This window comes from Triticum dicoccoides, chromosome 2A (assembly GCF_002162155.2).
Source record: "Triticum dicoccoides isolate Atlit2015 ecotype Zavitan chromosome 2A, WEW_v2.0, whole genome shotgun sequence".
NCBI lineage: Eukaryota > Viridiplantae > Streptophyta > Magnoliopsida > Poales > Poaceae > Triticum > Triticum dicoccoides.
This window is the reverse complement of record NC_041382.1, coordinates 166503164-166514489: the sequence shown is the minus strand read 5'-3', so window position 1 is coordinate 166514489 and position 11326 is coordinate 166503164. Positions and strand designations below refer to the sequence as shown.

The 11326-nt window shown below is 46.6% G+C and overlaps 1 protein-coding gene across 1 annotated transcript; it reads right to left on the bottom strand.

The window, feature by feature from the left end:
• Positions 1-2277: 2277 nt before the first annotated feature.
• Positions 2278-4904, bottom strand: LOC119354013 (omega-hydroxypalmitate O-feruloyl transferase-like). Its single transcript, XM_037620722.1, has 3 exons — positions 4819-4904; positions 4242-4715; positions 2278-3375 (listed from the first exon to the last, which is right to left on the bottom strand). The coding sequence occupies exons 1-3, from the start codon at positions 4819-4821 to the stop codon at positions 2509-2511; spliced, it is 1344 nt and encodes a 447-aa protein (XP_037476619.1). The 5' UTR covers positions 4822-4904; the 3' UTR covers positions 2278-2508.
• Between the last annotated feature and the right edge of the window lie 6422 nt (positions 4905-11326).

The following is an 11326-nucleotide window of genomic DNA, read 5'->3' as shown; positions in this document are numbered from 1 at the left end:
ACGGAATGAGTAAAGAGACTTGCCAGTAACGAGATTGAACGAGGTATGGGATACCGACGATCGAATCTCGGGCAAGTAACATACCGATAGACAAAGGGAATTGTATACGGGATTGATTGAATCCCCGACATTGTGGTTCATCCGATGAGATCATCGTGGAACATGTGGGAGCCAATATGGGTATCCAGATCCCGCTATTGGTTATTGGCCGGAGAGATGTCTCGGTCATGTCTGCATGGTTCCCGAACCCGTAGGGTCTACACACTTAAGGTTCGGTGACGCTAGAGTTGTTATGGGAAATAGTATGTGGTTACCAAAGGTTGTTCGGAGTCCTGGATGTGACGAGGAGTTCTGGAATGGTCCGGAGGTGAAGATCGATATATTGGACGAAGGGTATTGGAGTTCGGAATTGTTCCGGGGGTACCGGGTGACTACCAGCGTGTCCGAAAGGGGTTTCGGAGGCCCCGGGAAGCGTTGGGGGGCCTTATGGGCCAAGGGGAGGGGGACATCAGCCCACTAAGGGGATGAGCGCCCCTCCCACCCCATCTCACGTAAGCTGGAGAGGTGGGGGCGCCTCCCTAGGCAGCCACCCCTCCCGGCTTGGGGGGCAAGTTTCCTAGGGGTGGGGGCGCCCAAACCCATCTAGGGTTTCCCCTGTGGCCGCCGCCCCTCCCCTAGGGAACCCTAGGGCGCCTCCTCCTCCTCCTTCCCCTATATACAGTGAGGGAGAGATAGGGCAGCCGCACACTTCCCCTGGCGCAGCCCCTCCCCTCTCCTACACCTCCTCCTCCTCCGTAGCGCTTGGCGAAGTCCTGCCGGAGAACCACGAGCACCATCACCACCACGCAGTCGTGATGTCGGAGTTCTCCCTCAACTTCTCCTCTCCCCTTGCTGGATCAAGAAGGAGGAGACGTCCCCTGGTTGTATGTGTGTTGAACGCAGAGGCACCGTTGTTCGGCGCTTAGATCGGAATCGACTACGATCTGCGTGTACAACTCCACCAACCGTGTTCTTGTAACGCTTCCACTTAGCGATCTTCAAGGGTATGAAGATGCACTCCCTCTCTCTCGTTGCTAGTATCTCCTAGATTGATCTTGGTGACACGTAGGAATTTTTTTTGAATTATTGCTACGTTCCCAACACGGCCAGGACAAACAAGCACCTGCCATGATCCAAGAGTAGTAATCCATGTTTGTTAGTGTGCCCGTCCGAAAATATTGTGTGTATAAATGTATGCTTATGCGCATGTCTGTGTGCCACTGTTATGACTACACGTGCATGTTAATGTGCTTATGAGTATGTTTGATAATGTGGTTATGCATATGATTGTTAATGTAGTTGTATCTGTGCTTGATCATAGTCATGCAAGGGACCAAACACCCTATTTGTCAATGAATGAACTGGGTATGAATGAACCATCTATGATACTTTGCAATTCATGCGCCTTCAGAGATCTAAAGATACAAATAGGGGGGAGGAGTCTGCCTGAATGGTTGTCCCGTCGCTGTCAAAACCCAGCACAATATGCGATACTCACAAGACATGAGCCCTTGGTAAAAACATCTTGCATGTACAAATTAATTGCCTCATTTATCGAATGCATATATATTTTGCACCATGACTGCAACGAGGTGTCGCGGCGTGAAATGTCATAAATCAAGATCATGCTATGTGCATAATTCATAAAACATGATCATCGTAGCTTGCTTAAATTTTCGGTTGCAATTTGCCAATGCGTCCTGGGCACAATGGGTCATCTAGTTTTATAGACAAACACATAGTCTTGTCTTGAGATTGGAGAGTTCTTGCTACCTTATTCTTATGATTCCTCGTGGAGTTCATCCTGATGCATTCTCGACGACTTGAGTGCGGTTGTATATTTTTTTCATGATCGACTCGCGGATTGCATCAAATTAGTGCCCGGAGACTTGAGCGTCGTTATTTGGGTTAGTGCGCAGATTGTGAACTGGCGGTCCACTCGAATCACGGGCTACCGTTGGCATCCTATTCCTCCTGTCATAGTGCCTTGTTTATCCCGGCTACCCACAATTGATCATCTCATTCAATATTTGATCCTACAACATGAAGATTGGGCTGCCCTTTGCGCACCTCTCTCCGAAGCGAGTACGTATGCCAAATGGTCTAAAAAACATAGCTAGTATTCATCATTGATTTCTTTTAGAATATAATCATACAACATTATAAAATTCCTTTTTTTAGATAACCACATAAATATGATTATTTCACGTTGAATCTAAATATTGGTTTAAATGTTTATTTGATCGAAAGTCTAGGATGTCATGTTTTTTGTATTGGAGGAAGTATAGTTTTACAAACATACTCATGTAAAAAAAATTCAAAGTTTTATACCAGGGACTAGTTGGTAATTAAATGACGCACACTTAATAATACAATTAACATAACCATGCTAACAAGTAACAAACACATGCAAAACAAGCATAGAAACACCGAGCGCAGTCGCTGACGTATCCAATCGGTCTGGGCCGATCATATCTCGTCCATGAGCTCTTGGAAAGTGTCCATGGCGGACGCCGGCAGGCCGAGCAGCACGTTGATGCTCTTCCTCTCCTTGCCGTGCGCGAGGAAGAGTATGACCTCCTTCTCCGGCAGCGTGACTGGCCCGGACATGGTCGGCTCGCCCCAGCCGAAGTCGGCGCCGTTGAACGCGAGCCGCGACCACGTGGTGATGAGCAGCGTCGACGCCAGCGATGGCCGCGAGCGCGTCGCCTCAAAATAGTCCACCGCCGACCGCATATACTCGTCCGTCACCATCCGCACGGCCTCCTGCACCTTCCCGGCCGCGCGCGACACCGGCGCCGACAGCAGATCCCCCGCCGTCGCTAGGGCGTTGGTCAGCACGATGCCGTTCCCGAAGTACCCCTTTGGGAGCGGAGGCACGAAGCGGCGGCGCCCGTCCACGGCGAACAGCAGCTTCGTCTGCTGCTCCGGCGCGAGCCCCAGCGCGCGGGTGCGAGCGCGCCAGACGAGGCCGGAGAGCGCCTCGAAGGTGGTGCAGCGCTCGAGATCCCCGTCGGCGAGGGCGAGGCCGCGGACGCGCTCAAGCCTGTCCGGGTCGAAGCAGAAGGAGCGGTACACCAGCTCCTGGCCGCCGTAGAGCGCCGCCATTTCCGAGACGTCAGCGATCTCCTCGAACTCGTGGTGCGGGTTGGAGATCACCGGAGGGTCGCGCGCGCGGAGCACGGAGCGGTCGAGGAACGGTGGCACGGTGAGCTCCGTGGCGCCGCGCGCCATCTCGGCCCAGGAGTTGACGAACTCCATGGCGCCCAGACCGTCGAACATGCAGTGGTTCATGGCCAACCCGATGCTGAAGCCGCCACATTCAAACCTGGTCACCTGCGAATTAAATTGACCAATGGTAAAACTTCAATTATTTTACTGACTCCCGGGGTGATCCTCTTTTCGAAAAAAGTTTTAAGTCAAAGTAAGTAATACTACGAACTTTGTCAAAGAAACTACACAGTTCGAATTCATTATCGACAGTTCAAATTCATTAAATTTGCAGCAGACGTGTTTTGACTAATTTGGGTGTTCGACGTATCAATGTTAACTACTAATTTGGTGCAACTAATCTTGTGTGAGTTTTGGACCCTAGCTGCATGCACTACATGACTGGATTAGTTAGTGAATGACATGTGCCTGTCAATGTATCATGAGGTAGCTCGACAACTAAAACTAAACGGATGGTATGATTTGGTTGATTTATAGGTAGAAGTGGTTGGGCTAACAATGTAGAACAAAGTCCCTATAAAAAATACAATGTATCAGTAAAGAAATATTTGTCCGAAGAAAACATATTTGGATTTAGCAAAGCGGGTAGAACTGAAGAAACCATTGTATTTCTACGAGGAAAACATATTTCTGGCTGCCCCACTGAACTCACTTTTCAACCCCAAAAGCTATTGAACTCAAATTTGTTCAACCCTTGAGTAGTAGTACTAGCCAACCAATACTAATTTCAATTATTGGAGTCACGCGCGTTGCAGGCAGTCCGTTTCCAAGTTACTTGCCGCTGGCAAGTCCAGAATGCTTCCTGTTCCTTTGAAAAGAAAAGGGCGCAAGGCTCCACGCCGCCATTAAAAGCGCAGCTCAGGGCAACGCACCCCGGCATCGGCAATGCCCGACTCGGCAACGGAGGGTGACGGAAATACGCAGTTAATGCATGCCTCTGCGCTCGAGCGCGTGCGAGTGGCGTGGCGTACCTGCGCCGTCATGGGCGGCATCTCGAGGATGCTCTTGGCGCCGGGGACGGAGTACACGAGCTGGCCCAGCGCGGCGGGGTCCGGGGTGGAGAGGTCCCCGATGAGGGCGAGGTCGCAAGCGGCCTCAGCCTCCACGAACGGGACGCCCTCGCCGGTGCACTCCACGATGAGCTTCATCTCCGGGCTGATGCCGAGGCGGCCGGCGAGCGGGTGGTAGTGGACGAGCACGCGAGCCAGCGCGGCCCGGAGCGCGTCCGCGGCACCTTCGTTGCCGCGGCCCGATGGGCACTTGAAGCAGTACACGGTCTGCACGATCACCGCGATGTTCTGGTCCAGGTTGGACAGGTAGTACTGCTCCCCCGTCGGCGTGGCCTCCGCCGGCGACACCAGCGTCGGCTCGCCGCGCTTCACCGACATCAGCTGCACCTTGCTGCCCGCCATGGTGGCCACGCCGTTCTGCTTCGCCTCCGCAACCTGCACGTACGCATAACATGACACAAGAAGAAAGTGTCAGACACGAAAGTTTACATGCATGTGTAATCAGCGACGGGCAATTGAGTTGGTATTGCACACTCACCATTTTGATGGTCTCTCTGAGTGTAAGGACAGACAGAGATTTGTGGGTTTAAAGAGGGAGAAAATACAGAGGAGGTGTGTGGGTTCTGTGTTTTGAGGTGATGAGTTTGTGGGGAAGTGTTTATATAGCGAAGGGTAGCTTGCTTGAGGTGGTCAAGGTTAGGATGGGCTGATGCAAGAACCGTTGGGGTTGGAGGGGTTGCATAACAACCAATGCTGTTCTGCCTAGGGCTTGGATTAATGAATTTGTACAGGAGAATCAGGACAAGGAAACACGGCTTGTTTAGGAGCAATTGTTGGCGTATATGGTTATCATGTTATGTACAGCTATTAACTCATGAGCAGTCTATAAAAGCATGATTAAATAATATAACCAGTTGTTGGCTGTAGCATGTTATCATGTCATCTATAGCTAATGTAATAGTCAACATGTGTAGTAGTAGTTAGCTACTAGAAAAATACTTAACATATGATCCACCTTCCACTCTCAAAATTTCATAGAGCTCATGCTACAGCCGATTGTAAATTCACGATCCAATTCTCTTCTCTTTCCTCTCATCTCTCTTTCAACTCAGCAAAACATCATTTCAAAAAAAAAACTCAGCAAAACATAATATATCCTTATAGCCCGTTTACATCACCTTATTTTACTTGCTCTAATAAGGTTGTCTATAAGATCTTCGATAGTAGGGATATCATAGGTAGTATCATGCAACCTCATGCAATATCCACTAGGTATATTGATGACATGTCATAGCATTAATCCTCTGTAACACTAAGCTCACTAGTTTTAAAGAGCCCATATTTAATTAAGGTCTCCAATTAGAATTGGGTCTTAAAGATCTCTCATTCAATTCTTTTATACTATATATTATGCTTCCTAATTTTTTAAGTCTTCACAATTAATTGAGGTATTCAGAATTGGGTCATCCGATTCTGACCAGGTCAACAATTTCTCAAACTCTCCCATTCAATTATTTTAATTCACTATATTCTCTAATTCTGAAGCTCTTTCTTTCAATTGAGATATTCAATTGTGGATTTGGTTTACGATTTTGATCGGGCCAACGGTTTTTCAATTCAATCAACATCAACCGGGTTGTAAAAATATATCAATCACGCGCACCCTCCCACCACCTAGAAAAAAGAAGCGCCATCATGTAATATTGTAGTACAAATATAGTATATGCAAGCGCCGACACATAAATTTCCCCACATCAATATAAGTTGCTTAGCAGATAACACAGAATCACACCAAGAAAGGCCCACCGAATCAACGCATTATAAATAAAAAACACACTCTATCGTCTCCCCCACCCGTCAAACTAAATATTTCTTCAGTTCTAAAATATAAGGGGTATTAGTCTTTTAGAAAGTCAATTTTTTTCATCTTTGACCATGTTCAGAGCAAAAATACCGACATCCACAATATTAAACAAAAAAGTATGAAAATTCATTTCATGATGAATCTAAAAATACCGATCCCGTAAAGAAATATAATAGCAATTAGATTACTACTTTTGTGATCCAAATGCTCTTATATTTCTTTACAGAGGGAGTAATACACTTTGTATTTTGAAACAAATTGATTTTTTTAAAGAAACCTAACAACACCAACGGCACAACAAGGAGCGCCTAACTCTTCTAGTTATTATTATTTTGCATCAAAGCTAGGACTTTATTAATGTATGAAAATTCTTTTACAATCAGCTCACAAGCTTTGAACCAGAAAGTTTGGGTTCTCAAACTGCCAGCTTTGTGTCACCTCTAGCTTGCAAGCAGGCTTTGCACAAAGGTGTGCAGAAACATTTGAAGACGTGGGAACATGTTGAATTGAGAATGAAGCAAAGCTCAGGGTGTGATTCCCTAGTTATTGTAGAATAGGCGCTGCAGTTGAACGAGAATTATGGCACAAAGTCCAGAGGTTGGCAACCTCTAAGCAGTCTACCTTCATGATCACATGTGATAGACCACGCAGATGTGTAAATATTACACCCTCATGCATATCCCATAGTTTAGCTGTTAGTGGGTCTGTTACTCTAGCGAAGGGCTTGCTCCCAGCACCAATAAAGGCAAGGCGGGCTCTGGCAATGCCTCCTCTCCCCCCTACTCCCTTTGTAGTTATAAGGTCACGAGCAATGAATGTGTTGATTTTCACCCATCCCAGGCCAGTGGTCTCTCCATAGCTGGCCGACTGTGTCGATGGGCTATGGTCGTGGAATTTCCATCAACTAGAGCATTTCATGTGCCCACTTCACAGCATGCACCCATAATTCGGTAAGAACAAAAAAAACACTGGATACAACTAGTGGCTCGAAAAGAGCATTGGAATAGCAATGAAACAACTACAACAAGCTCAAGAGTTCCTGTGAACATCATGAAGGAGTTTGATCTTGTTAAGGATGTCTGACACCGCTTCGCAGTCCTTCCTCTTCCTTAGTGGCCGCCATTGCTGAAAGAATAGAGACCATTTGAAGATATAATTAGCAGGGGTGAGTAGGGATGGTCCCCTCAATGACAAGTTTGTCATGGTCTCGCCGATATAAGATGTATGTAGATATGCATGTGTGTATGAGTTCGATGAGGAGACAGTCGTGCCGATATAAAGATGTAGTTCATATTTGGCATGTCGTGAGATGATTAATCCCATTTTTATTTTTTTATTTTTTAAACATTAAATATAATATTGGTTGTATATATGCAAGTTTCATGTAACCTGTCTGAAAACCGTATTGTGGTCTAAAAATTGCATTAACATATAGTTCTTGCATATTATAGAACGGCGCAATTTCTACACAGTCTGCCTATAAAATTTATCTCTTTATTTTATTTTATTTCTACATTTGTTGACCAAAAACAGTAGGAAAACCCCCCCTACTGTGAGCCTTTTTATTTAGAATTAGTGAGGTAGTTGTACAAAGATCATCGAATTAGTTACATGGGCCAGGAGGGAGGCTATAATATAAATTTATTACACACTATCAATCCAGGATATCATTCCCTCCTTGATACTAGGCTTAGCCCTGATCATGGTTAGGTGGAAGATGTTCTGAAATCATGCTTGCAAGCATCAATGGAATAATGTTTGTTTTCTAATATCATGCCATTTCTTTGGTTCCAAATGCTCCAGCATCCAATGATGAGTATTTCCATGAAGAATTCCATTTGATATCTTTTCCTAGCATCAATGAGCATTCCATTGATGTTTCCACCAGAGTTCCATTCCATACTAATGCTCCACCAAAAACCTTAGCTGAAGGAGCAATTGAAGAACATATGCATAAAGTCTTCCATATTATAGTCATGACATAGGAGCACATTGGGTGTTGTCAAGTTGGAAATTCTTCTTGGTGAGCATCTCACATGTGTTGACTCTGTCATTAAGCATAAGCCAACAGAAAAAATTGTGCTTAGGCCAACAACATGACTTCCAGATCCATTTCAATGGTTGAGGTGCAGATGTAGAGCCAATCAGAGAATTGTATATATCTTCTTGGTGTTGAACTTAGTGTTACCCCACATATGGTTGCGAGTGTCCTGATTATGATTGTGTCTGATGTTGCCAAGTTGTGGTGCTAAGTGATGGAATTATTGATGAGCAATTACACATAGTGGTAGCTGGAATAAGTTATAGCAATTATCAACTTGCTTGGCTTTTCCAATAGAAATATCATCATCAAAAGCAAATGAGTGTAACTCGGGATATTTCCTCATCATGGTGGAGTCATTCCAAACATTTTTTCATAGTAGGGTAGTGTGACTTTGCATGATGTCAAACCTCTATATAGACTAGTTAGACTTAAGCAATCTCTCTCCACTAGAATGATCCTTTATTTCTGCATGCATGTGGAACTTCATTGTTGGAGTAATGCTTGCCAAATTAGATTAATCCATACATTTTCTTTGTTTTTAGGGTAACATCAATGCCCCTAAATCATTCTATCTTAGAATAACTTTTGTTTTTATTTGTAATTTTTGTTTTCTAGTAACGGTTATGTGTATTGGAAAGAAAAAGTGATTGTGGGTATCGTACACATGTTGTGCAATCGGTAGTTGTAACCAAGTGCACGACCACATGTGTTAACTAACACAAATTTTTACATATACATATATAGTTTTTGTGTATTATGGAGCAGTGCAATTTCTACATAATATATGTACAAATTTGTGTTTTCTTTCCTTTTTTTGAGAATACTTTCTCTTTTTTATGGTAACATCGAGCCCCTAATTCATTTGACCTTAGAACAATTTTTGTGTGTGTTTGCTTTTGTCTTTTAGTTTATGACTATGTACCCTTTTGTCGCCATTGTCATCAACACCCATAACTCACTCTTACTGTGCCCGTCAACTTTGGGATTCTTCGCCGCCTAGCCACGCGCCATGCCGCGTCTAGCATCTCGCTCTTCGCGGACGATGTGGTCATCTTCTACCACCCAGATCCAGCCGAGTTGCACACTCTCTGTGAGCTCTTAGAAACTTTCGGCCATGCTTCTGGTCTCCACACCAATTTCCTCAAATGCTCGGCAACCCCGATCTAGTGCGCGCATGAGGTTGCCACCGAGGTGGGCACGCTCCTCAGATGCCCTGTCTCCGCCTTCCCAATCAAATACCTCGGCTTGCTGCTCTTAGTTCGCAAGGTGTCCTCCGCCTCTCTAATACCCTTGGTCGATCAGCTGGTGAGCAAGTTGGCCACCTAGAAGGCCTCTCTCCTCTCTCACGGGGAGCGCCTGGCCCTGGTCCGGCACATAATCTCTGCTATGCTGGTTCATGTCTTGATTGTGATGGCCCTGAACCCCACTATCCTCAAGCTGGTCACGCGCATTATCTGTGATTTCCTATGGCAGGGGCAAGGATGTTAAGGCTGGCCATTGCCTTGTCAATTGGGCCAAACTTTGTCGCCCCTGCAGTTTGGAGTGCTCCGAACCAGGTGGCTCTGGCTTCAAGCAACCAATACTTCTCGGCCCTGGCGGCACTTGCGTCTTCCTTGCGAACCAGAGGTGCAACAAATCTTCCGTGCCTCGACGACCTGGATCTTGGGCGATGGCAAGCAATGTCGTTTCTGGACAGAATCTTGGACCTCACGCCCTCTCTCACAGTGTTGGTTACCCGACGACGCCGGTGCACTAGGCTTGTTGGCGAGGCCATTCACGACTGTGCCTGGTCTCCGACATCCACGATGCCCTGGGGGTGGCGACCACGGTCCAATATGTTGATGTTTGGTGCATGCTTCAACGGATTGTCCTCTCTAATACCCCGAACAAGATCCTCTGGCGGTGGACTACGAACGGAATATACTCGGCCACGTCTTATTACCAAGCTCTTGATAACCCACAAGTATAGGGGATCGCAACAGTTTTCGAGGGTAGAGTATTCAATCCAAATTTATTGATTCGATACAAGGGGAGCCAAAGAATATTCTCAAGTATTAGCAGCTGAGTTGTCAATTCAACCACACCTGGAAACTTAATATCTGCAGCAAAGTATTTAGTATCAAAGTAATATGATAGTAGTGGTAACGATAACAAAAGGTAACGGTAGCAAAAGCAATATTTTTGGATTTTATAGTGATTATAACAATAGCAGCTGATGAAGCTATGTACCTAGGGTAGGGTCACGGACCTTTCCTAACTGCCCTACCCAAGGACACCTCTAGAATAAATCACCTTTCAATCGACTTGGAGGTGTTCCACTCGACAGACTCGAAGACACTCGACCAAGAAGCAATTACTCGACCAAGATCCAACCACTCGACGGCCAGGAGACCTAAAGTCACTCTGCACGCTAACGGTCGGTCATTAAGTAGCTTTTATGGTCATCATAGCACTTTATTGCTAGCGTTATCAGTAATGCCCTACCTTAATGTACATTGAACCCTTCGTAACATGGGCTGGCCGGGGTCCTGGCGCACTCTATATAAGCCACCCCCCTCCTCCGAGACAAGGGTTCGCACTTCTGTAACTCATACACACATAATCTAGTCGACCGCCTCCAGGCTCCGAGACGTAGGGCTTTTACTTCTTCCGAGAAGGGCCTGACGTAAACCTTGCGTCCTTACAACCTGTCCATAGCTAAGACATCGCCTCTCCATACTTACCCCCCTACATTACTGTCAGACTTAGAACCACGACAGTTGGCGCCCACCTTGGGGCAGGTGTTTTAGCGTTTTGTTGGAGGAGTTGCGATCTTTTCCGACCCGAATCATCATGGTTTTCGACGGAGTTTTGGTGGAGGGCCGCGAGATCCGTCTCGGCGCGCTCACGTTCATCGCCGACGACTCCGCCTGGCTTCAGGAGGCTCCGCTCGACGTGGACGCGCTCCCTGTCTGCGGGGCAACGCACTTTAGCGCGTGCGTCCGCGGCGTTCTCCTGCGGCAATCGTCGACCCCCTACCGGTCGGCTCCTGTGTTGTCCTCCCTCCCCGCTTCCCGCCGGTGCAAGCGCTCCGGTCGGTCAAGGCTTCGGCGGTGGGTGAGACACGCAGTGGTCCGTCAGTCGGCCACCCCTCAAGTC